Below are 26,903 nucleotides of genomic sequence, written 5' to 3'. Positions count from 1 at the left end.
TAGGGGGATGATGTTTATCTTGTGGTAGCGGGGGTGGGGGTGGGTGGGCAAAAGGCCTTTAGGTCCAGGCTCCAACATGACCTAGGCGCACCTCTGTTCTCTGCAGTTTGCAGCTGTTTGGTGGAGACCCATGTCTATCTGCCGCCCGCCACCCCAACCTTGAGTGATGACTTCCAATCCAGCTGGAAACAGTCAATAAGGACTAAATTATTGCCCCTGGGCCTATCCCCTCATCGCTTAGGTAGCATGGGCTATGAACCGGCCAAGGCTCTCATCAAACAGCGCATTATGGACAGAGAGCATCAAACTGATATAGGCAGGGCTCCAAATTTCCTCGCCAGTGAGGGACTCAGTTACTCTGCCTCTCCTGTGGCTTACCTAACTCAACTGGAAGTTCCAAAGCACAGGAGGGCCTTCACACAGGTGTACTGCCATGTTCTCCCCTCAGCATTGTTCGAGAGATGTTACAGGAAGATCCCATTTCTGGAACAACATTGCCCCTGCGACTCTGGGCAAGTAGAAAGAACATGTCCTCCTTTGGTGCCCATTTTATAGTGATATCCATTCCACCCTCATTCTACCACTATTACATAAGTATCCAGATCATACGGATCAATTTTAGACCTCCCTACTGCTTTCCGATTCCAACTCCGACATTACTTAGCGAATTGTCAGGTTCTGCACGGCAGCGATTAAAATCCGGTAGTTGATGTCTTCCTGCTCAGCAACTGACTTGATGGACTAATCTCACTGTGCCCTTTGCCTGCTGCCTCAGAGCGATTCATACACTCTGCACTCCTACAGCTCTACAGCGTTCTGGCTTGTTACCCTGCCCTAAAATCTCTATCATGACTATAGTTGCCCCTGTATGATTGTTTGGCTTTTAATATATTTTTATAATTTTTAATGCCTCTTATAGGTCTTTATAATGGATGTTTGCCTCTTTCTATGATGCTCTTAATTTTATTTTTAATCCTGATTTTTTAAATAGCTTTTTAGTATATGCTTGTGTTGTTATTCACTCACAGGCTTCTAATATTTACTATTAGAAAACTATTAACTATATATTTATTTTGATTTCTACTGTACTTCTATTCCTGGCTTCTTATAGACTTAAAATAGGTTTATATCTTGTATTTAACCATCTATCCACAGGCTTTTAATATTTGTTTTATTATGTAATCACCACTTTTACTTTATGCTGGTCTGAGACTGTAATAAAGATTGATTGATTGACTGATTGATTGTCTGCCACCAAGCAACTAGTCTAAGCCTAATGGTTGCTCTGAGTAAGTTTATCATTGGCAGCCATCAGCTGCAGGACGTGCTGACCAGGCAATGACAATGAAGAGACTTTTGTATATGTTGTACTTTATTGTACCACCACCTTTACACAGTAAAAATGTAGCCATGCCCAGAAGATCTAGATTCTTCTACTGATCCTCTTGTAATGAATATCACCCAAACTCATGATCTGGAAAAGAAACAACAAGCACAAGAGCTTTAAGCTTTCTTTCTTGGTTGTGTTCTACCAATACTCAGAATCCACAAACATGACTATGCATTGCAAAAATAAGCTAACCATACTCAAGATTTTTTCCACGCAAAGTCACAAATGCACAGTGCCCAAGCATAATTTCTCCCAGTATAGGGTTGCCATATTCTGGCTCTCCAAATCTGGGTGCCTAATTTGCATATTATGTAAACTGGCTGGAAAATAATTTCTGAGCAGAATAGTGACTGCACGATTTGCTCCACAACTCCGCTTCTACAAGGGCTAGAGCTTAGCTTTAAAAAAGAAAAAAAACGGAGGGGGAAAAAAAGAAATCTGAAATCTGACAGAATCTGGGTGGGCTAAGCAAGCTGGGTGAGATGCTTAAAATCCGGGTGAAACCCGGAATTTCCGGGGACATGGCAACTCTATCCCAAGAGAAACTAGTAACAGTCTTCTCCATCTTCCCTCTCAACAAATGGCAGCTTCTTTAGGTCTCTTTGCTTAAGCTCCTTACAGGTCTGGCTACCTGATTTCTGTTTATAGCCATACATGTGACATGCACATATATTAATCATTCACTTGGCTGGCCAATGGCTGTAATAAAAACTGACTGACTGACTAATCATTCACAAGTGACATATGCCCTTTAGACTCTGTGCTCTGTTCCCAGGATCTAATGACAGTTCTTCTATGCACTCTGGAGATCAGAGGTCTAATTCATTTACTCTCATATGTACTGGAGCCTGTAAATACTATCAGCAGCCCTGGCTCTCACTGTCCTTGGGATCTGAATGTCCCTGATTATTATGGTGATTGCCCTCCCTTTGGCAGCCATGCCCTGTTGGCTCCTTTCCCCTATGCCCAGTAAATTGCAGCACAGACTTGGACCTCTTGAAACAGCATGCCATTTGGGAAGATACTATTTTTCTATTTCACAGACTAATTGCACAGAGATGCAGTTTGTCTCAATCGTCCCTCAACATGCAGATTAAGTACTCTTTTAACATAGTATTTATTCCATACGTTGAAGGAGTGATTCAGATTGCTTCCCCGGAAGGAGAAGAGACCTGCGTGCCTACACACCCCTCCCCTCCATGACTGAGAGGGCTGGTCAGTTTTGTCCAAACGAGCCCTCTGTGGTCAGATCTGGGCCAGCTCACTGTCAGAATTTTGCTTGTTCTGTTCCAACAGTGCTGCTGATCGGCTCCAGCAACATTTAAAAGATCTGGAACCCCATAAAGAGCCTAGGGCAAAGCCGAACAGTTTTGCCTCCAGTTCACCATGATAGAGGCTTTTTGCGGAGAGAAACTATGAGACTATGAAAAGTTTGGGGGTGGTTGGGAGTATGGCTTACCACCAGCAATGGCATTGCAGCAGCAATTCTTTTAAAGTTTATCTATTAATTATTATTTATTTATTTATTTATTTATTAGTTACAGAAAAAAAAACATCTCTGTAGGTAGCAGTAGCAGCAGCAGCAGCAGCAGCAGCAACCACAATGTTTTAATGCTGCCAATCTTTGAGACAGCTGCCACCCACCATTTTCTTTTTAAGGTGAACAACAGCCACCACAAAGACTAGCAGCCCTCAAAGCACGGTTACAGCCAGTGCCTGAAGAAACAGTGGTTGTGATGTTTTTGGTTCGCCCATTCCTTGATCCAGGCAAGCTTTTGAATGGTGCTTCAGTTACTGAAGTGGAGGCGGGGCTAACAAACAGCCAGCAGCAAGAGCATGGAAAAGCCGTCTACAGTGCACTTGCCTCTCTGTACATACTGAGGAGATTCTCACGATCCACCAAAAGCAGGCTAAGAGAGCATAGCCCACTTTTGGAGAATTGTGTGCTGCCATGGGAGCTGCAGGGCTCCCAGCAGCAAACCCTCCTAAGATGAGGTTAGCGGAGTGAGCACTCTGCTAAAAAAGGAGCCCCTGGTGGTGCAGTGGTAAAACTGCCGCCCTGTAACCAGAAGGTTACAAGTTCGATCCTGACCAGGGGCTCAAGGTTGACTCAGCCTTCCATCCTTCCGAGGTCGGTAAAATGAGTACCCAGAAATGTTGGGGGCAATATGCTAAATCATTGTAAACCGCTTAGAGAGCTTCCAGCTATAGAGCGGTATATAAATGTAAGTGCTATTGCTATTGCTATTGCTAAACCCGTCTATTTGATTGTGTATTGCCACGGTGCAGCTCTGTAGCACAGCAACACACGAGGAGAACCCCGCCAGGAGGCTGAAAAAAACCTCCCGGCCCTGGGGGTCTCTCCGGGATGCCCCCCGTGCTTGTGCATCTGGCCCCCGATCCTCGCAGCACCCACCAGCTTTGTGACAGAGCTGGCAGTTGTGTGGGCAGCTGATCCAGCCACCCAGAGCTGTCTTGGGAACCCTCTTAAGGCGGGTCTCACTGATCGTGAGACTCGCCTCACTATCCATTTCTTTAAGCTATTAATATTCCGGACTACACTCCACTGCCTTGTCCTGGCGTGCCATCGCTCTTTCTCCTGGATTCTACAGAGGTGTCTTTCTGTAAAAAGAAAAAAGCCAAAAAAAGGAGAACTGCCACGGCCATGCTGCTGCTGGTAAGGCTCCCACCCGGTGAGAGTCTCCATGGCAGCAGTAACCCCCAAACTCTTTTTGGCATTTTGTGGGTGCTGCCAGAAAGTGACAACTCTCTTCCCGCATTTTGGCTGCCTGCAAAAACTTTGTTGCTTTTACTAAAAGTAGGTTATACTATGTTAAATAAATAAATAACAAGCACTAGTATAAACCAACATTAAGATGAACTTTCCAGGATGAGAGCAAAGTGTTGAGTAGTCCCAATAAGGATTAATTTGAATCTTTCCTGTATTAAGTGAGGCCAGGAGTGCTGGTCTTGTGGTAGCAAGCATGAATTGTCCCCTTTGCTAAGCAGTGTCCACCCTGGTTTGCATTTGAATGGGAGACTACATGTGTCAGCACAACATGTATTAGCACGTGTCTACATGTGTCAGCACCCCCTTTGGGGATGGGGCCACTCTGGGAAGAGAATCTGCTTTGCATGCAGAAGGTTCCAAGTTCCCTCCCTGGCAGCATCCCCAAGATAGGGCTGAGAGAGACTCCTGCTGCAACCTTGGAGAAGCTGTTACCAGTCTGTGTAGACAATACTCAGCTAGATAGACCAATGGTCTGACTCGGTATATGACAGCTTCCTATGTTCCATTCTCTTTAATACTCTTGGGAATGTCAAACTCAGATAGGCTGGAAGGCTAAATCTCCCTATGCAACAGATGCCGAAAGGGCATGCCCATTATTACATTTTTAAATGGAAAATGTCAGCTCTACTTGAACTAACTAAAAACATCAATTCCATTGCCATTAGAAGTATACATTCCTGCAGCTGTGGGTATGTATCTGCTTGTGAACACTTACAAGTATGACTACTGTGACTCCCTATACTGTACTAAAGCTTTAGCCTCCTAGCCCTTTGAAGATGGATCCACTTGGGTAAAGTATGTTGGTCCCCTCCCAGCTGCATTTGGGTCTTTAAAGTAGCTCATGTTTGACTCCCCTATCCTTCGTGGTCTTACATTAGTGATGATGTCTCCATTTATTTCAGAGACTGACTTGATGTTGTTCATTAAGGCAACCATCTTATTGTCTCCTTCCAAGTGAACAATGGTCTGTCAGAGAAAGGGAAAAAATATTTTTTTAACATTTCTGTTTATCTTGTTCACATGTAATGAACTTTACTGCTGTTGTTATTACATTTTATATCCCGCTCTTCCTCCAAGAAGCCCAGAGCGGTGTACTACATACTTAAGTTTCTCTTCACAACAACCCTGTGAAGTAGGTTAGGCTGGGAGAGAAGTGACTGGCCCAGAGTTACCCAGCAAGTATCATGGCTGAATGGGGATTTGAACTGGGGTCTCCCAGGTCCTAGTCCAGCACTCTAGCCACTACACCACGCTGGTTCTCTTTAGATTTCTTCCACACATGAGGTGTTTCTCTGTGTGACCAGCACTGCTTTTAGACCAGACAGTAGTGGTGTATGGATTTTAGAATTACAGGTATTCCAGTCCTGGAGTAGAGGCTGGGCTAAAAAACAGCCAGTAGCAAGAGCACGGGAACAGGAGTCTGCACTTGCCTCTCTGTACATACTATCTATTTCATTAACTATTAATATTCCTGATTCCACTCCACTACCTTGTCCTTGCATACGACAACTCTTTCCCTTAGATTCTACACGGTTTAAATTTTAAAATGGATATTGGAAGGTTAAACACATACGTTGATTCCTCATATTTATTTTTGTCATTGTGAGGCTGTTCTCATGAGCAGCCAAGACCAGGCTAGGGCAGCTAAGCCCAGACTTGGCTGCCTGTGGGAATCGCCGAAAGCTGACTGGGTCCCTGCGGCACCTGGGCGGTAAACCTGGCTAAGAAGCCGGGCTCTTAAACCAGGTTACAAGGGCGAGGGCTGCTTTAACCCTGTTTATCTGACAGTGCTTCAGACAGGTGGGCACTCAGCTGTCGCCGGGGGATTCCCACAATGCACCATGCATTTGCACGGTGCACTGTGGGATTTCCAGGGGATGGGATGATGTGTCCCAACCCCCTCAAGCCATGGACCATTTAGGCACATGATCTGCATGCCCAGACCCCACCACCTGGATTGTCTTCAGGGAAGGAGGAGGAGAGCTTGTCTTGTGGTAGCAAGCATGACTTGTCTCCATAGCTAAGCAGGGTCCACCCTGGTTGCATATGAATGGGAGACTAGAAGTGTGAGCACTGTAAGATATTCCCCTCAGGGGATGAAGCTGCCACTCTGGGAAGGGCAGAAGGTTTCAAGTTCCCTCCTTGACTTCTCCAAGATAGGGCTGAGAGAGATTCTTGCCTGCAGCCTTGGAAAAGTTGCTGCCAGTCTGTGAAGACAATACTGAGCTAGATGGACCAATGGTCTTACTCAGTATATGGCAGCTTCCTATGTTCCTATGAAGGCGAGCTTCTGTTGCCTTCCCTGATGCCTGCCCTCACGGCCTCTCACATGACCATGAGAAAGGGCTCTGAAAATAGCAGCCATAGTGGGGTGTGTGTGTAAGGATTGAGACCATGGTGAAGGGGAAGCATGCGGGCTTTAACCCTTTCCCCCATCCTGTGCTTCTGACAAAAATCTTCTCAGGTTGCTATCTTGTGCAAATGCCATCGTCATGCCCCAATATATCTTCCAGTGGAATACCTGCTGTCCCTCTGTCATAATATGCTGCATATGAGGAGATACTAATAGGTCCTAAATATCTGTCGGTCAGATCTGAGTGTCCTCATAAGCTTCCTGTTTGGAGAAGGAAGTCTCAAAGCAGTTCAAAGCTCAGAACCATACCTTGACCTTGTTTCCTGCTGGAGTCTCCACCTCTGCCTCCTCTCCAATGGTGAACTCGTTAACTAGAACCTTGCTGCCCGTGGTCACAGTGATCTTAAATTTCTTTCCATCCTGCACAATTTCTGAGATGCTTTTGACATCCTTGCCTTTTTCAATCAACTCATCAGAAAGGCCTGGGTGAGGGAAATCAACAGACAGGAGGGTACTACCCACAAAACAACAAAGAAGCCATGCAGCAGAGAGATGAACTTGAGATCCTGCAACTGAGAAACTTAGCCCCAACAGAAGGAACAGAGTAGGGCTGCAATGGGTAGCAAATTTTATATATGTATATGCTTAATGCCACCATGGTGGAGCAGTGATCAGCTTCCTGGAAAGGAGCCCCCCACCAGAAATACACAGTACTGTGTCAAGGTGACCATGCTATGAGCAGATGCCTCCATGGCGCTTTCCAGATTAACCTTTACCACAGTGTCACTAGTACAGATCTGCAAAGTATGCTTCCGTATTGCCTGTGTATCGACATCACAGTCCCTGTGCTGTCATCAAGGTGCTGTTCCCATTTCTGATTCCTTGTTTCGGATTTTATCCTTGTGTTTTAGTCCTACGACGTAGTTTTAAAATAGCTGTATTTTTCCGTTTTAGGGAGTTTTGGGCAAATGAGAAAAGACTGCTCCCCCTGCTGGTGGATTTGCACAACACCCTTTAATTACGTTGTGAATTCGATTCCGCCAAGCCAAAGTATTATACGGCAGTTGTAGCTGTAATCTGGAAAGTGCCCATGTGGCACTGGTGAGAAAGTGCAAATTATTTGGATTTGGTACAGCTGAGCACACGCCTGATTTCTGTTATGGGACTTTATGTTATCTGCTGCTGACTGGTGAAGCTCATGCATTCAAAATGTGTTGTACTCAAGTTCTACACCCACTGGACCCACTGGACACCCACTGACCTACTGGACAATCCAGTAAAAATGTCTCTTCCATAAGTCACACTGAACTGCACAGCACAATATCAGTGAAAGAATAGTGGCTTGCCCGAAACTACTTAGTGAGTTCATGGCCAAGTTAAGAATTGAATGGGGGACTTCATAGCAAATCCTCTGAGGACTTTCTCAATTCATTCTCTCTCTCTCTCTCTCTCTCTCTCTCTCTCTCTCTCTCTCTCTCTCTCTCATTTCTATTTCTATTAATTAATATTGTTATTTGTGCAGAAGAAAAGGCTAAGGAGAGAATTTTTCAGTGCAAATGCACATTCTGGGCAACATTGATTTTATATTCACATTAAAAACGGGACTGAAATAAGAGCCACTTGCAGCTTTTTGCATGAAAAAACACTTAGTAGCCACTGCTTTACATCAGACATAGGAACACAGGAACATAGGAAGCTGCCATATACTGAGTCAGTCCTTAGGTCCATCTAGTTCAGTATTGTCTACACAGACTGGCAGCGGCTTCTCCAAAGTTGCTGGCAGAAATCTCTCTCAGCCCTATCTTGGAGATGCAGGGAAGGAACTTGGAACCTAGATGCTCTTCCCAGAGTGGTTCCATCCCCTAAGGGAAATATCTCACAGTGCTCACACTTCTAGTCTCCCATTCATATGCAACCAGGGTGGACCTTGCTTAGCTAAGGGGACAAGTCATGTTCACTACCACAAGACCAACTCTCTTTCCTCTGGGTTTAAACCTCTGGGTTTAGAATTTTATAAATATGCATTGGTTAATTTCTAGGTCTGTGGATTTGGATATATTTGAAATTGATATCAGAATAATATTGGCAGTATCAGATATATCAGAAATAATTCTGATATGATATTTTGAAGCCTATATTGTATCATAATTATTGGAATTGCTTTTGGAATATCAAGAAAATTATTGGAAATCTATTGGAAACAACAGAAATACAAAATGCTTTTGGCCCCTGACCAAAATTAGAGCACTTTTAAAAAACTCAATCTGTCTGAAAAATGGCTGCCATCTTCTGCCATCTGCCTGCCCATTGAGCTCTATGGTGTCTATTTCCTATATTTTTCAGATTTCCAATCAGAAATCCGATAACAGTATGATATCCTGGATAGTTAAAGGTCCCTAAATCCAATTCCCCTACTTATCAGGTCAGATCAGATCGTATAAAATATTTTCAGGGGATCCTAAATCAAATTCCCAGACTTATCAGATCGGATCCAATAGCAATAGCAATAGCAATAGCACTTACATTTATATACCGCTCTATAGCCGGAGCTCTCTAAGCGGTTTACAATGATTTAGCATATTGCCCCCAACATTTCTGGGTACTCATTTTACCGACCTCGGAAGGATGGAAGGCTGAGTCAACCTTGAGCCCCTGGTCAGGATCGAACTTGTAACCTTCTGGTTACAGGGCGGCAGTTTTACCACTGCGCCACCAGGGGCTCAATAGTTGGTGGTGGTGGTCCTGATAATTTTGGGAAATTATTAATTTCCTCATTTTATGGCCTCAACATTTAAGACAAAATGGGATTACTACGCTCATATAACATTGCAAGATTTATTAATGCATAGGATGTTGCATTTTAAAACAGCAGGGAAGTATAAATGGAATAGCATGTAATAAGAGTACAGTCTACACAAAAATGGCATTTGAGCAGAGGTGCCCCTAGGTAATTTTGGAGCCTGGACCTAAAGGCCTTTGGAGCCCACCCCACTTCCTGAAGCTCACTGTAAGCATCATCTGCCACTGTAAACATCATCCCCCCTACACACACACACATTGTGACACATACAGTTTTTTTTTAACACATGGGATCTTGAGGGCACAAACAGCAACTGAACTCAGAAGAATGTAAAAAACAGTTATATTCATGCAAACATGCATCAGCAGAAACATTTCAACATCAACTTAATGTATTCCCATCCCACATATTTCTTTCCCCACTCCCTCATCTATCTCTAAAGCATCCAGCACTGGTCAAAATCACACTCAGCTGCCCAACGCAGTGCGGGCCAGTGGCAACCACACCACCCAGGACAGACTGAAGAGGATTTGGGGGCTCCCAGGAGGTGTGGAGGCCCTGGACTTTGGCCCCAAAGTCCAGGGGTAAGAACGCCACTGCATCTGAGACAAAAGTAACAGAGCATTTCATTGCTTTGTGCTGCTTGGTGTTTTATTTCAAAACTGCCATTTAAGCAGACTAACATGAAGACAACACTAAGGTGGGGGAAACAAACAAGCAAGTGAGAAGCTTACCAATGGCTTTCATGAAAGGCTCAAAGTTTTCATGGGACTCGAGTTCAAACTTTCCATTGAAGCTCATCCTGGTGATACTCTCTTTGTACCCAACAGAAGACAAGCTGGTTCTGCAGAAGGCAAACCTTTCTTTTTATAAGGATCTCTTGCCTTGAAAGTTGGTCAGAGGTTACATGATGTAAAGGAACATGATTTAGTTCCTTTATTGCTCTGCTGAAACATTAACTTCCTAAGTGATAGTCATCTCTAAATCACCATTAGCACCACTCCAAGGAAAGCAGCTACATTTACAATTCCAAGAAAGATGGTGTTCCACAAAACTGTGAACTGCAGATAGAAACCATATATCAAGTAGGCAGCATACTCTCTCTTTTTCTTTTGGCAAATGTACAAAGGGGCAAATATACAAACGGGGACAAAAATAAATTAAACAATGTCAAGATATGGGGTCAGCCCTGCCATGAAAAAGGGTGAAGCAGGCCACTTGTTGTCAGACTATGAGCTCAGGGGTGGCATACTACTGCCCACCCAGCAACCCCGGATGGATGGCCTGCAGGGGAAGGAAGGCAAAATGGCACCACACACCTAGAGAAAGGGAGAGATTTGCCCTCTCCCTTTCTCTAGGTGTGTGAGTCCAGGCACCGGGGTGTGTGATTTTAACAGAACAGTTTTAAAGGGCGGAGGGAGAGCGGAGGCACACCATTTGGTGCTCTTCTCCAGGCAGAAAAAGGCCATGGGCTGGCACTGCCAGGATAAATGTCGTGCAACAAATGTTGGAAATGCTCACCCAAGGCCAGAAGATAAGGGAAGGAGATAACTAACATCACATGCTTTTTTCTGGCTTTCAAATGAGTTCTTCGCTATTGATATTGATGTCGGAATATCGAAGCTCTTTTCTTTGCAACAGACCTTTAATAGGCCTGTGGGCTTAAACTGGACAACCTGGGCAAAAGAGTGGAGTTCAGCAATCATTTATCCCTCAGTAAGCATGCTCACGTTGCCAATGTATAGCTGTTTTGCCCCAGTTTAATACTTCCCACTCCAACCGGCAGCAGAACTCCAAAGCAGGGGCATAGGAAGGTTGGAGGTGCCCCCCCCGCCACTACATCAGCCCCCGCTAGCTGCTGCTACCTATCTGTCCCCTGCTAACTGGGCAAAGAGGCACCTTTTTAAAGTGGTGATTCTCGTTCTTGAGCAGGGGAGAACAACTGGCCCTACCCACCCCCAGGACAGCATATCCTTCCAGTGACTGTTGCTGGTGTCTATCTTATGTTTCTTTTTAGATTGTGAGCCCTTTGGGGACAGGGAGCCATCTTACTCACTTTTTTATTTACTTTATTATTCCATTTTGGAAACTTTTGTTGAAAAGCAGTACATAAATATCTGTTGTAGTAGTATTACTTAGAAAGTTCTGGCTAAGCACTTGGCCCCAACTCCACGCTGGCCACGCCCTCTACACCAGCCCCAGATGCAGGCTGACACAGGAGCATGGCCAGCATGGGAGGGAGCACGGCTGCCCCACCCATCACCCTCTCCCAGTCAGTGAGCAGTTCCTTCGCTCCAAACAAGGGAGGGAAAGGAGGCACCCAGCCTCATCACTTGATGGCTGATGGGTGACACTTTTTTGTTCCAATGTCAGCCAAGTCCCCTGCATCGGCATGCTTGTTAGGGGCATGGCTGGCATTGGAATGGAAGACCGAAACACTGCCTGTTACCCTCTCTCAGCCTGTGAGGCTATTCACATGACCTCCCAAAAGCGGGCTAGGTTCCCAACGGCAAACCTCTCAAAGTACCCATCTCCTTAAACGAGGGGTCCGCCCTGGTTGCATATGAATGGGAGACTTGATGTGTGAGCACTGTAAGATATTCCCCTCAGGGGATGGAGCAACTGCAGAAGCCGCTGCCAGTCTGTGTAGACAATACTGAGCTAGATGGGCCTATGGTCTGACTCAGTATTTGGCCGCTTCCTATGTTCCTAGTTTAGGCTTATTTAAATTTTTTATTTATTATTACTTGACTCCTAGGAATTTATGAGGGTGGTGAGAATTCTCTCGTAGGAACCCCTGTTTCCCACCCTCTTGCCACATGCAGCTACAATTTCCATGGTTCCTTGGGAAGAGAGAATGGCTATTATTAAATCAACTTAGGTGTATGGTGCAGATATGCTCTCAGAACCCAGTGTAAAAGAAACATAATGTGCAGTCTTCTTCAAGCCAGGCTTCAATTCTGCTGATGCCACGGAAAGAATTATCCTGTTCTCAGCATGAACATTTTAAGACACGCCCATCCACCCCATCCACTACCTGAGGCCCAAGGAAAACTTCCAGCTTCTGCTCTCCCTTCCACTCCTGGTCTATGTCCCCGTTCAAATATATTTCACTTTCTGCAGCTCTCCTTTGATCTTCTTCTTCCTTCTTTCTTTCCCTGAAGCTCTGTTTGCAGGAGACAATGTCCATCAGAGGAGCAGGGCTGTCATTGATTTTCACCAGAATCCATAACTGTCCAGCTGCAGGCTATGACTATGATATTTTCACTTCTCTTACAGAGCCTGTTTCCACTTTTCTGTGAAGTCTTACACAACCTGAAACTAAGTAAAACCTGTGTGTGTATTTCCTGCACTTCTGGCCAAACAAGATTATATTTCTCAACATCATTTTGATTTCTGCAAAGCAGACATGGGGGGTGGGTGGCAATTTGCATTGGGACCATAACATCGGTGTGTGTGTGGAGCGGGGCGGGGGGAGAGGTGTCAACCCTTCCCCTTGTGCCAATTTCCTGATGCAAATGCCTCCCTCCTCCAGAAGCTGCTATTAGCTACAGAGGGGAAAACATATTGTGCCTGTATGTTTTCCACACCTTCTATGTTTTTGGCTTGCATTTTTTAAAAAGAAAGCAGGGAAAGGAGGAAGGGAAAAATTGGGCACCATAGGTGTGGGAGATATGTAGCTCATGATTAGTGATGTGATGGGTTCCCATAAGAGTCCTTGACATTCCTACAGCTACAACCATATAGCCCATGCTGCACACATTTCAACTAGTAATGAAAACACCAACATGGAGGACACAATATTGCAGGGGTTTGCTTGGAAAACACAAGAAAGCATAACTTTTTAAAAAATTGCCTGGATTTCTTGTACATGAATTTTCTAGAACATTTGTAGCAACACTTGCACCTTCCAAGAGCAAAGATGCCTCCATCTGGGAGCCCTCTAAATGGTTTTTATGCTTTCAGCATTTTGCCTTTAGCTTGGAGAGAGATGATAACCTTTTTGAGGAAACTAAACGCAGTCTGTGTGATGGGAGATTGTTTCCTGGGGCGTGTATATTCATCTCACTTTCTCCTCTGGTAAATACATTTTGCAAGGTTATGCATTGTTTCAAAATCCCACAAAACCTGTTCAACTAGAGGTGACAGTGGCAGGGGAGTGTAAAAAGCACAGGAAATAATGCTTCTTTCAAACCAGGAGTGGCTTTATCATGAGACCACAGGAGGTGACAGCCTCAAACAGCAAGTACGCCAAGGGACAGTGAGTATGGGCACCCCACCCTGCTGCCTCCTAAGGGCAGCTCCAGAGGTGGACAGGGGGCGAGTGCCCCCCCCCGAAAAAAGGCTTGGCTTCCCCACTGCCCCCATTTCTGTTTCAGAAATTGAATATGTGGGACACAGTTCGCCAACCCATAAATGCACTTTGCCCCTTCTATAAAGGTAAAATTGTGCTGTCGAGTTGGTGTCAACTCCTGGAGCCCACAGAGCCCTCTGGTTTTCTTTGGCAGAATACAGGAGGAGCTGACCATTGCCTCCTCCCGTTCAGTATGAGACGATGCCTTTCAGCATCTTCCTATATCGCTGCTGCGTGCCTGGTATAGGTGTTTTCCCACAGTTTGGGAAACATACCAGCAGGGATTCGAACCAGCAACCTCTTGCTCCCTAGGCAAGTTACTCTCCTGCTGCGCCATTAGGTGGCTGCCCCTTCTGTGCCTCTCTCAGTTTTTTTCTGGTGCCTCCACTGCCACCCTCTCTGGGCATCACCCACCCACCTGCTGCTGCCCCTGCCTCATCTGTGTGGCCACCTCTGCCCCTCTTTCTTGCCTTTTCCCTTTGCCCTTCTGCCTTCCTTGCCTACCCTGCTCTTCACCTTCCTTGCTGGCCCACAATCTGTCTCTCTGGCCGGGACTCCACCCCTTTCCCCCTTGCTGCTGGCCTCAGCTTCTGAAGGACACCACAGCTACTTGGCTTCCAGCAGCACCAGCTGGCCTCTCCTTGTTCTGCTAAGTAGTCATGTGCACGGACCGGTTCGGAGGCCATTCTAAAGGCCTCCAGACCGGTCCGGACACAGGGTGGATTTGGTTCGGGCAGATGGGTTTGGGGGGTTCCAAATAAGGGCGGGGGGGCTTTACTTACCCCCTCAAGAATGGTGCCGTATTTTATTGAGCAAGCGGGCAGCATACCTCCCTGCCGGCCGCTTCATTCCCCCTCTCGGCGCGGCTCCCTCCTTTTGAATTCTGCATTGGGCAGCAGGGTACCTCCCAGTCCCTGCCGCCCTCTTCAATGCCCCCGCTCGGCTGGCGGCCGCCCCCTTTGAGACCCCAAGACCCCTGCCGCCCCTTCCCTTCCCATTGCAAGGGGTCGGCAGGAGAACTCCCCTGCCGTCCCCGTCCACTTCGCCGGCTGGGCTGCAAATGGCTTCCTTGCCAACCCTGCTCTTCACCTTCCAATCTTCACCTCACAATCTGTCTCTCTGGCCGGGACTCTGGCTTCCTAGAAGCCATTTGCAGCCCAGCCGGCGAAGCGGATGGGGACGGCAGGGGAGTTCTCCTGCCAACCCCTTGCAATGGGAATGGAAGGGGCGGCAGGGGTCTTGGGGTCTCAAAGGGGGTGGCCGCCAGCCGAGCGGGGGCATTGAAGAGGGCGGCAGGGACTGGGAGATACCCTGCCGCCCGATGCAGAATTCAAAAGGAGGGAGCCGTGCTGAGAGGGGGAATGAAGCGGGCGGCAGGGAAGTATGCCGCCCGCTTGCTCAATGAAATACGGCACCATTCTTGAGGGGGTAAGTAAAGCCCCCCCCCGCCCTTATTTGGAACCGCCTACCCCAGTGCCGGACCGCAGCTCCGCGGTTCCATGCACACCCCTACTGCTAAGCCAGCACCAATGCATGCTCTCTCTGGCCCCATTCACATGTAATGTCCAGTGGACCTGAGGTTCCATGTCCCCCTCGTACATGTCCATACATTTGGGAGAGAAGCCTCTCTGCAGTCAGCAAGACTGCCTTTCCCTTGAAGGACAGCCCACACAGCCAATAGGAGCTGGAGTGAGGGAGGAGCTTCCTCCCTAAACTCCAGTTTTAGAATGATCAAACTGCATGCCCGCATTGGTATGTAACTCTGGCACAGGCAAACCGGAGTCCCAGCAGATGAAACTTAGAGCAAAATGAAGGTGACAAAGTGCAGTTTGGGGAGGGAAACCGTGGATTCTTTTTTTGGCCTGGGGGGTGGGTGGGGGGCGGGCAGGAATCCAATTCCCAGTTTGGACGTTCAGGTTTGAGGATCAAAGGTGAAGGAACCTTCACTTTCCCATTATGTGTGAACCACCCCCACCCGCATGTTTCTCCCCTCCAACACTAAACTTGTCTGCTTTGTCCCTGGACAAGGTTAGTACTAAAGTGGGGAGACAATGTGGGAGAGTGAGAGAAAACGGGTGCTGGCTTAGCAGTGCTGTGCAGTACATTGCTAAGCCCTGAAGAAGGGTATAATTATTTGGGGGTAACAATGGTAATGGTAGGAAGCTCGTTATGTTAAGTAGAATTCTGGTAGGCCTCAAAAACCTAAACGCCTGCTTTTTGCTAAATGACAAGACAGATTTCACACAAGTATTTGCTTAACCTTATATAGAAAGCAGATATACAATATAAAATGTCAGAGTAAGAGATGTTTGTTTTATCAATCAGTCACGAGCAAATGTTTAACTACCACATCCTTTGGCCCAGTGTCTGAGTGAATGAGCACAGTATGGAAGTTAGGGACCTGCCAGCTATCTGGGATCATACCTGCCAACATTTCAAAATGAGAAAATGGGACAGCAAAATCTTTTCACCTCCCTGCTGGGCAGGGATTAATTTTTCTTACTCCCCACCCATCCTTTGGACTGGCATTCTGTGCAAAGATAGTAGACGACAACAAGCCAAAGCAACCATCTGATCTCAGAAGCTAAGGAGGGTCAGACATGATTATTACTTGGATGGGAGGCCATCTGAGAATATCCAGTGCTGTAGGCTTGTAGATTTCTGCACTGGCCAGGGGTTGGACTTGATTATCAATGTGCTCTCTTCCAAACCACGAAATTCAATGATTCTAGCTCTAAAGGGGTAATCTTCATATAGTTCCAACAAAACATGACATCTAAAGAATGAAACTGAAGGCGTGCTTGTAACTGTAAGATTAGTCATCTTACAAGCTCAAACAAACAAAAAAAATCAAATCAAATAAATAAATAAATAAATAATCCAAATAATGAATGACAGATAATTGGGGCTTGAGCAGAGCTTGTCACTGACCAGTCCAACTTAAGATCTTCTTTCCTTGCCTGCAAGTTTTTATATGTAGCAGATTTTGCTTTCTGGATTAGGTCAGTGGTTGGCCACCAATCATCAGTACAGCTGCTGTTCTTGAAAATATTGATTTGAGATGTCATCACTGCACAGAGACTAGGTCAAAAGAAACAGGGAGCTTGGGGCTGTGTTGTACTTAAAGGGACAATGCTTAATTAATTCATTGTGCCTTAATTTACAAGTGCAACTTAAGAAAGGGGGAAAACCCATTCATGTTCTCCAAATTTCAGTTTTGCATGGTGAAATCTGCATCTCAAGATCCCGTTAAAAAATTGCAGTGTGGAAATGTATTCCAAATACCATTTCAGTTCTGTTGAACAGTGTATTTTGCAATATGATTTTTTTTTAAAAAAAGAGTTGGCACACATGCTGTAGCACCAAACCCAACGTGAGTCCCAGAGACTGGTTTGCAATTCTTGTGTCATCTGGCAGTTCAGATGGGCACTAGGGAACATTTGGGGCTTCATGGTCTGAAAACCAGATGTTGAAAGACCTCTCTTCTTTGCCTTGAAGAGTTCTCACTGCTTGAGTCATCATAGGAACTTTTCAGATAGTTACTTCAATTTTGTTAACGTAATTTTTCTCCATGGCCGAGCATCCATCCATCTTTCTGGTGCCTTTCCACTAATCTTTTTCTTTTTTTAAGTGGGTTTTCCCTTCCTCATCACCAAAGGCCTGAAAAAACCAGGAGCCTTGGCCATCATACATTTGTCCAATATTAGATTTTCACCAACTAACTCAAAGAAAACAACATACATGTATGTTAGTATGGCCCAAAGTCAGCCTTGGAGACCCATGAAGGAGCTGCTAAGAGAATCTCTCCAGTTACTAAAAGCAAAAGGTCTGGAATTGTTTTAGCAGCCTGAAAGGGGAAGGCAAATAAAAATCCCGAGTGCACAGCCTCTGGATTTGGCTGATTAATGCCAGCTGCCCTTAGCCTCTTTTAGATCGCACAGCCCCTGGGCACTTTCCAGATTAGACCCTGCAACGGGGTCATGTCGTATCTCGGAAGTGTGCTTCCACACTTCCTGCGTTGTGACACAGCAGTCCCTACGCAGACAGCAGGTGCCATTGATCAGGAACTGATCAATCTTGACTTCCTCTGGAGCCATGGCAGGTATCTCTGCGAAACACTGGTACTGCATGAACTACATAGCAGATAGCATTTTCTCTGCTCTATGACAATACATTGGGGAAATCTTCCAGAAGAATCTCTATCAGTGAAGAGCTCAGATTTTCTCACCCTATAGGATCAAGCACAACTGCTGCCTTCAGTACCAGGTCATTAAATGGGAATTTTGTCTTCATATACAGCAGCGTGTTCTGATAAAATCTCCTAGCCTCAGCATGGAACCTGGTGGTTCCAGGTGATCCACTGAGATCCTGCTTTTTGATCAGCTGTGATGCAGCAAAGCCTATAAACTAGTCTTGGTCTGTCCTCTGAAAGTATTTTGTGGTGATATCAAGAGAGAATCCATCATCTTTGTGCTCTAGTATGAGTGGTTTAATGAAATATCCTAAAAGGTTTCATCATGGCAGGATGTAGCCTGTGCATCATTGGTTCCTCACATTGAAGCAATGTGCTGAAGTTCTCAAAGTGGGGAGTAATGGCATGAAGAAACAGAACATACAGTTTACAGATGGGACTCTTGAATATATCAGTGAGTCAGGTTCCTCCTGTTTTCTGGTATTTGGATGAAGCGGGCTTGTTATCACCATCATAGTGAGATCAGAAGTACCATTTGAGGCCATCCAAGATTCTGAGTACCCTTTTCAAGATGCAGAAGCACTGGATTAAAAACTTTGTTTACACTGACATATGTGTGACCACCTGAGAAGCTCTGGCTTGCAATTTGTGCTTCTGTTGCGAATGAGGACTACGGAGTGTGTGCAGCAGCAGTTAGTGTGTGAGCTTAGTTGTGGGTAAAGTGATGGCTGAATGGAATGAGGGCTGGTAGCAACACTGTCAGATTGGCAGTTTAATTGCTCAATGCTCAGGCATTGAGTAGAATGATGCTTTAGGACCTTTCTGACTGTTTCGTCATAAAATGAAATGTCTTCTCTGAGGTTCTTTTCTTTTGGCACTTTCCCCGCAAAATGATATTATTATTATTATTATTATTATTATTATTACATTTATATCCCGCTCTTCCTCCAAGGAGCCCAGAGCGCTGTACTACATACTTAAGTTTCTCCTCACAACAACCCTGTGAAGTAGGTTAGGCTAAGAGAGAAGTGACTGGCCCAGAGTCACCCAGCAAGTCTCATGGCTGAATGGGGATTTGAACTCGGGTCTCCCCGGTCCTAGTCCAGCACTCTAACCACTACACCACACTGGCTCCACACAATTACAAGAAAACAGTTAATCTGTTGTGAACAAGTCAAAGATACTATTAAAAAATAATTAATGAGTGACTAACCCATCTGTAGCTATAAATACAAGATGGAACCTTTGCAGATAGGGATGATTTGTTTAAGGATTGGATTCTTAGGGGGATCTAACTAGTTATACAAGAAAAATTACTAATGGGAGGATGGATTAACTCTGGACTAATTCTGGACAAAGCCACTATGTATAAAGCACCCAAAAGCCATCTGGAAGCCATCTTTCCTTGCCCTCGGGATGTGCACATAGTGATGATATCTCTTTAAGAGGCATTCTAAGATCCTGAGGAAGTACCCAATAGTATAAGGAAGAGGAGGGTGGATCTCCATACTGTAGTAGCAACATCAAGGCCAAAGAGAGGATGTAATAAAAGGCTCTGCATAGATTATACATTAGACATGCTGTAAATAGGTATATAAGATTTAATTCTGTTGTATTAAGAACTCTGGCATCTGTGTTCACTGGTGAATGAAGGCTCATTGCAAGCAGGCACACCTAAATAGGCAAAACTGCAATTGGCTGTCAGCCACAGACAGCACAGAAAGTGAGCTGGACAGAGAAAGAACACAGAAAGTGAGCTGAACTCAGCCTATGTGCTGCAACAGTTGTGCCTTACAGCACGAACCTTAGGAGGAATGCCCAGGGCTAGGGAAGATATTCAGGATGCAAAACACTTTGCCAGAGCATGCAGTGCAAACACACAGAAAAGCAAAGGACACACAAGGCACACAATGGACAGGCATTCCAAGATGAAGAAGTCAACAGCTCAGTTGTAACACTAGGCCACATACATAAACATTTGAGAATGGAGGAAGCATTTGCCACCAGTCACATAGGACCCAAAGGAATACAAATACAGTTTTGAGAGTCATCCTAGAGCACAAATAAACTGCATCCCAGAGAAAGAATACATGAGAATACCCCAGAGCATAAAACTAGTACTGGAAATGAATAAATCTAATATGATATGGAAGTTACCCTCTGAGTGACAGGAAAGTGCAGTGCCAAATGCAGATATAAAGAAAGATGCTAGCCTCTAGATCTCTGTCACATGGTAGATGCAACAGCTATGCCAATACTGGGACCGAAGGCTGATACAAATCTTAATGATGGCAGAATGGGCTGATGATCCCATTAGCAAACAGAGCATCAAATGGGGGTTTCCTGATTTGTTTGAGGGCATAAGACATTTGCCAGGATGCTCCAGGATCCAGCTAGTTAGAAATGCAGTGGCTGTTGTGATAGATAAAAACAATGGCACTAAGAATCAAATCAACGGAATTTCATTTCATAGAGCAGCTGGGTATAATTGAGAAGGTTGAAGAAGTATCAGAATGGCTGTAGTATGCAGTGGTGGTGGGGAGACACACCATTGGTGCTGTATATGTATATATATAGCCTCAAGAGCCTAATAAAGCAAAAATGCAAGAACATTACAGTCTTCCATGTTCAATGGCATCACTCACAAAATGATGGCAGCATGTGTATTTACTGTGCTGGATGTCCAACTGGGATACTGGCAGATCAACCGGATTAAAATGGCAGCAATCTCACCAAATGTAACACACCATTTTGAAGGTGTCACTTCAGAAGATTGCCTTTTGGCATATCATCCACACAGGAGATCTGCCAAAGGAGGGAAAATATATATCTTGGGTAATTTAGAGGGCACTGGAGTAATCACTGATGATATTGTAGTTCATGAACATTCCAGACAGCCGCACAACAAAAACCTATAAGCTTTACTATGGTGACAAAAAGAAGTAACACTATGACTGCCAAGCATCAGTAGGAGCTCAAGAAGGAACTCCAGTAGCATATCCTTCAAGACAGCATTCATATCCTTCAAGACAGCAGAACTGTGCCCAGACAGAAACAGAGCAGTCTGCTATCATAGCAGGAACAAAGGAAGTTGCCTTGTACTGAGTCAGACCATTGATCCATCTAAGCTAGTATTGTCTACACAGACTGGCAGCAGCTTCTCCAAGGTTGTAGTCAGGATTCTCTCTTAGCCCTTTCTTGAAGACGTCAGGGAAGGAACTTGGGACCTTCTGCATGATGCAAGCACACAGGTGCTCTTCCCCGAGCAGCCCCATTCCCTAAAGATAATATCTAACAGTGCTCACACACGTAGTTTCCCATTCAAATGCAAACCAGGGTGGACCCTGCTTAGCAAAGGGGACAATTCATGCTTGCTACAACAAGATGAGCTCTAACACCAGGCAGGGTGTTAGACATTGCACCAGCATGTTGTATATTGCTGTCCAGACACAGTGGAAACAGATCAGGAACTGCTCAAACATACTAGATACAACTCCCACCTTAGCACCAACAAAGCATATGATTCTGCATTTGCAAAAGTACAGCCTGTGTGCCAAATACAAATCTAGAAAAGGGATCCAAATAGCAAATATCCTGTCTTGCAATTTCCCAAGGGGTCTAGATGCTAAAGACAACCTGAAAGCAAACATGACCCTGTGATCCTCAAACACGTTGATGGAAACAACAAATGTGATAGAAGGTGATGTTGTATTAATTCTTTTATGAGGAACCATAAGGACAGGAGAGCCCATGTACAAACAACAGGTTCCAGAGGCAAACAAGGACTTCTTGAACAACGGAGCTGAACCATCTGTACAAAATGGCACGGTGTTCAAAGGAGAGAAAATGGTAATCCCAAGAGATGCACCAAGAGATGAGCATAATAAAAGCCTGCTAGATCAGACCAAAAGGTCCATCTAGTTGAGCATCCGGTTTCTGCTTATGATGCCTATGAGAAGCATCTCTATATCTCTGAATCGGCAATTTCTGTCTGCAAAGTATCTCTGAATCTATTGAATCTGCAAACTAACTGTGAATCTGCAGTCTCTGAGGGCTATAATGCTGAAGAGGATTCATGAAGGAAATCTCAAATGCTACTTTGCAAATAACAGGAAAGGATACAATAATGTCATTTTCACGACTGGCCCCACCTAGGTACAGCTGGTTGTGAGAAGTGCCATGATCAATCCTGATCCTGGCACTCTGTGACAGGGTAGATTGGGTTTTTTACCTGGGCTTATTGTAGGTTAGAAGGGTGCGGGTGTGCCCTTCTGCTCCACTCCCCATCATAGGCTCTGCAGGCTGAGCATTCACAAAGCTGGGTGGCAAGAGCATCTAATCATGGGGGAATCCCCGAATGCTCCACACTCCTGGAGCACAGTGCATTGTGGGATGACAGAGGACTTCCTCCTTGGGCTCCAAGCTCGCGAGAGGCAGAGCTGTCAGTGAAGGGCGATCATGTGTGGGGACACAGGTAGGAGCCTGCCTCCTCACCCTCCCTCTGCAGCAAGGTCATGTTTATTTTATTGGCCCAGTCTGAATACTCATATTGAAAATAAATTCTGAAACTGTGGCTTGTGCAAGGTACCAATATTTATGTAGAGCTTGACTGTAGTAAACAAGGTTCAAGAAAGAATACATTCACAATACCCATACCTAGGAGAGCTGGTCTTGTGGTAGTAAGCATGAATTGTACCCTTTGCTAAGCAGGGTCCACTCTGGTTTGCATTTGAATGGGAGACATGTGTGAGCACTGTAAGATATTCCCCTTAGGGGATGGGGCCACTCCGGGAAGAGAATCTGCATGCTTACATGCAGAAAGTTCCAAGTTCCTTCCCTGGCATCTCCAAGAGAGGGCTGAGAGAGACTCCTGCCTGCAACCTTGGAGAAGCTGCTGCCAGTCTGTAGACTATACTGAATTTTATGGACCAATAGTCTAACTTGGTATATGGCAGCTTCCTAATATCCTATGAAATGTATGAAACAAGAGCTTTGCAGAAAAAGTTGGGTTAAAATAACTTAGGTTTTTCAAAATTATCTTTAAATATATGGTTCCAATTAAATCTATATACTCAGAGCAATGGAGCTTTGCTTCTGTGTGGCCCCTTGCATGACTGGAGAAGGAAGAGTGGGATATAAAATGTGATTTTTATACATATATATATATATATATATATATATATATATATATATAGCCTTCTAGAATTGTAGGATTCTAATCAACCGTTCAAAACCAACACCTTGAATTGTAATTGGAAAGCTATGGGTATGAGACAGAGATTATACAGATGCAGTGTGTTGCAACAACCTCCCAGCAACACTAGACCTGCTCAGCCCAGAGGAGGTAAGACATAATTGTCTGTACACTACTTAAGGGCAATCTCACATAGCACATGATAAGTACAAAGTTATTAAGGCAATGCTCTGGTTTCCCTTCAGATCGTATAAAGGTTATTAAGGTTATTAAGGTATGATGATCAACCTGGAAACGGCTTATTCCCCCCCCCCCACCCCCGGTTTAATAGATTAGAAAGCTATGTTAGATGGCACAGTATTACTTATGACAGGCTTGGTAGCGCCAGCTTGTGTTGCTACATTCTGGATTAGATGACTGCAGTCAATGGTACTGAGCTGTGGTAAAAGTAAAGTAAAGTAGTTCTCTACAAATATCGCAAACTGTCCATATGCCTGCAGATCACATACACACAGTTAAACCTAGAAGTAGGGTTTATTCCTTCTTTAAGTACTCTTTGGAAAGCTTCTGTGGGACTTGTGTGGTGCATGTACTTCGCAGCCACTGGCCATTTGGAAATTTCATGCATTCCTATGGACCTTTGGAAGGAACTTGTGCATTTCCCTGTCATTCATTTTGGTACATTCCCTAGACTCTACAGGATCCTTGACTTCTAACAGTACCCCCCAAATTGCATATATTGAAGTAGGGGTGGGGGTGGCCACAGTGGGTGTGGCTACAAGGGCTATCATGGAGAGCGCCGGCACTTCTGAATTCTGACTGTGCGTGAGCAGAATTGCTCAATCATTATATGAGTGTCTGTGCAAATTAGCCTTGTCTCAGACTCTTGCCCTTTGGTCTAAGAGCAAACATTTTGCTGAGGTGTAAAAACCTTGTAGGGGGGGAAAAAACTTGGTCTCTGTTAAGACAGTTTATTTTAAGAACTGACTGCAAAGAACGCTTTCCTAATTCTATACTTCCTCAAATTTTCCATGCCTCCTTCTTGGCTTTATCAACTTGAAAATTATTCTCATTGCTGTATCTTAAGTTAGGCATTGCCTAACTTGTTCCTTTAATTTCAAAAGGACTACTCTGAGCAATTTTCTTCATCATGTCACCTACTATTATTACTTCTCTCCCAGCAGCTTACCTATCCTCACTCACTTATTCTAAGTATCGATGTGCCTTTTCTAGAGCTCATCTTAATGCTCTCCCCTCAGCATTTTTAGAGGGCAGGTACCAGTTTCCCAGCAATTATGTCCATGTGGCTTGGGTGAGGTTGAGACAACTGCTCATGTCCTTTTACGATGCATATTCTACTCTAATTCTCAGTTAAAGCTGATTCAAGCCCTTATTTTAAAAATTCCTAGGCTATCTAGATGAACTTTGTGTCACATATCTTTTAGCTGTAAAATATTTCAATGTGAAGTATCAAGTAGCAAAATTTTGTTTCTTAGCCACAAGGGCTCACTGCACTCTGGTCCATGACTATGACCGTATTGGTCCTGGAATCTTAGAGGTAGTATTTTAGAAGTAATTATTTTAGTATTCTAGTACTGTTATCTGTCATTGACTACCTTGCTTATTTTGTAGATTCTATCATTGCTTGTGTTCTGTTCTATGACTATAATAAAGTACAAGTAAGTATCATTATTATTAATTCTCATAGATGTGCCTGTCCTGGATGTGTGGGGATGTGTCCCGGCACTCAGCGGATTGGCTGGGCAGAAGAGGCTCGCCAGCAGGACTGGCTGCAGCGAGGGGAGAAGGCGGTGGTGGCAAGCCCTGCATGGCCGCCAGGGTCAGGAGGTGGCTAGGCCGCCAGGAAGAGGAGGAGGCGGCGGCAGGAGCAAACTGGCCGGCAAGCCGGCCAGAAACGAGTGGGGGTGGCGGGGAGAAGCGGGCTGGGTGGGCGTCAGAGACGCCCAGGGGGAAAGTTAGGGAGAAGGGGCTGAAGGGGGGATAGTCAGGGAGAACTAGGGGCGCAAATGCTATGCGCCCGGTCAGCTAGTGTACTATTATTACTTTTATACCATTTCTCAACAAAAAGTACAAAAAGTAGTTTTATATAGCAAAAGGGATGTGAAAATTATTCCTTTTCACAAGGGCTCACAATCTGAAAAGAAACACCAGTGATACACCAGCAAAGGCCACTAGGAGGAATGAATAGGTAAAATTACTCTCCCAAATGAAATATAACTCTAACTGTAAGAGAGCCATTACTTTAAAATATCTCTCTTTGCTCAGTTAAAAAGAGTTTTGGATAAGTGGCACACAGTTCAAGTATGCACACTTGATGAAAATGATAGTGCTGATTTCCACTTTAAAACTACTCATAAATTTCTGGCAACTATCACGAAGTCCCGGCTTTTGCGCGCACACACACACACACACACTTCTGACAACTAGCTCAGAAGACCTGACAGAGATTTATAAAATTATACACTGAAGAAAACAGAGGGTTTTCCACTTCACCATACAACACTAAAACATGGGATCACTCAGTGAAATTAATTGGTAGTAGATTCAAGACAAATACTTCACACAACACCACATTAACTTATAGATCCACAACATCAAGATATGGTGAAGGGGCGCTGCCTTGGATGTCCTTCAAAGGGAATTAGACATCCATGGATGAGAAGTCTATTGACAGCTCCTAGTCACGATAACTGTGGCTAGTCTAAAGAGGTCACGCTGATTATGTGTAAATAAGTATCTGGAACATGTGCAGAAAGGTCATTTGGATTAATAGTTACGTGATAAAGGGGTGTGCTGAGGAGGTGGTGGTGGGAATGTCCATGGAGGATGTGATGACAGAAGGAAGCGCTCTTGGTGCATCTGCTTCCTAATTACATGTGCCGGGACTGTATTGTCTGAACTGACTCTAGATGGAACCTACAAGTTACTGAGGAAGGGGGAGGAGAGCTGGTCTTGTGGTAGTAAGCATGACTTGTCCCCATAGCTAAGCAGGGTCTGCCCTGGTTGCATCTGAATGGGAGACTTGATGTGTGAGCTCTGTAAGATATTCCCCTCAGGGGATGAAGCCCCTCTGGGAAGAGCAGAAGGTTTCAAGTTCCCTCCCTGGCTTCTCCAAGATAGGGCTGAGAGACATTCCTGCCTGCAACCTTGGAGAAGCCGCTGCCAGTCTGTGAAGACAATACTGAGCTAGATAGATCAATGGTCTGACTCAGTATATGGCAGTTTCCTATGTTCCTAAGAGTAACTGTGAGGAAGAGCTAAGGCCTTCAGGTCCTGCAATGGGCATCCCAAAGGCATTTAGTTAGTTGGTATCTGTGGGGAACAGGATGCTGAGCTAGAGCAGGGCTCTTCTAATATTTTTAGGTTATGGAAGGCAGGCAGGCAGAAAGGAAGGTTTGGGTGTTGTTGTCTTTTTTAAAAAATCCTAATTATGTGCACTGCAATCCTACACAGCAACAGACACCTGTTGCTGGTGTCTTTCTATGTTTCTTATTTTAGATCGTGAGCCCCTTAGGGACAGGAAGCCTGCCTGCCTGCCTGCCTATCTATCTCTTGTAAAACCCTTCGGGAACTTTTGTTGAAAAGCGGTATGTAAATATTCATCGTATTCGTGTTCTTACTCAAAAGTGTTCAGTGGGTCTTACTCCTGACCTGAATAAATCTGCAGAACATTGCAGTCCAATGTCTCTTTCCTCAACCTGCCTGATTGAGTGATAAGTGCCGTCAAGTCGGTGTCGACGCCTCTCAGACCGCCTGCCTCCCTCTTTTCTTCGAGAAAGGGAATTTCAACCACAGAGATAAGAAATGA

At 45.0% G+C, this 26,903-nt stretch overlaps 1 protein-coding gene across 4 annotated transcripts; it reads right to left on the bottom strand.

The window, feature by feature from the left end:
• Window positions 1-1,354: 1,354 nt before the first annotated feature.
• On the bottom strand, window positions 1,355-26,872 carry FABP1 (fatty acid binding protein 1). Of its 4 annotated transcripts, XM_053264905.1 has the most exons (7): window positions 26,747-26,872; window positions 12,372-12,500; window positions 10,856-11,010; window positions 10,069-10,178; window positions 6,844-7,016; window positions 5,055-5,147; window positions 1,355-1,474 (listed from the first exon to the last, which is right to left on the bottom strand). In XM_053264905.1, exons 1-7 carry the CDS (start codon window positions 26,765-26,767, stop codon window positions 1,424-1,426), a joined length of 732 nt encoding a protein of 243 aa, XP_053120880.1. In that variant the 5' UTR covers window positions 26,768-26,872; the 3' UTR covers window positions 1,355-1,423. The 4 variants fall into 4 exon arrangements, with proteins under 4 accessions (XP_053120880.1, XP_053120881.1, XP_053120884.1 ...); XM_053264906.1 differs by lacking the exons at window positions 10,856-11,010; window positions 12,372-12,500; XM_053264909.1 differs by lacking the exons at window positions 10,856-11,010; window positions 12,372-12,500 and having other exon boundaries at window positions 26,798-26,856.
• Between the last annotated feature and the right edge of the window lie 31 nt (window positions 26,873-26,903).

The sequence above is a fragment of the Hemicordylus capensis genome, chromosome 6 (assembly GCF_027244095.1).
Source record: "Hemicordylus capensis ecotype Gifberg chromosome 6, rHemCap1.1.pri, whole genome shotgun sequence".
NCBI classification, from domain to species: domain Eukaryota; kingdom Metazoa; phylum Chordata; class Lepidosauria; order Squamata; family Cordylidae; genus Hemicordylus; species Hemicordylus capensis.
The sequence above is the reverse complement of the archived record's forward strand: the minus strand, read 5'-3'. Positions and strand labels throughout refer to the sequence as shown.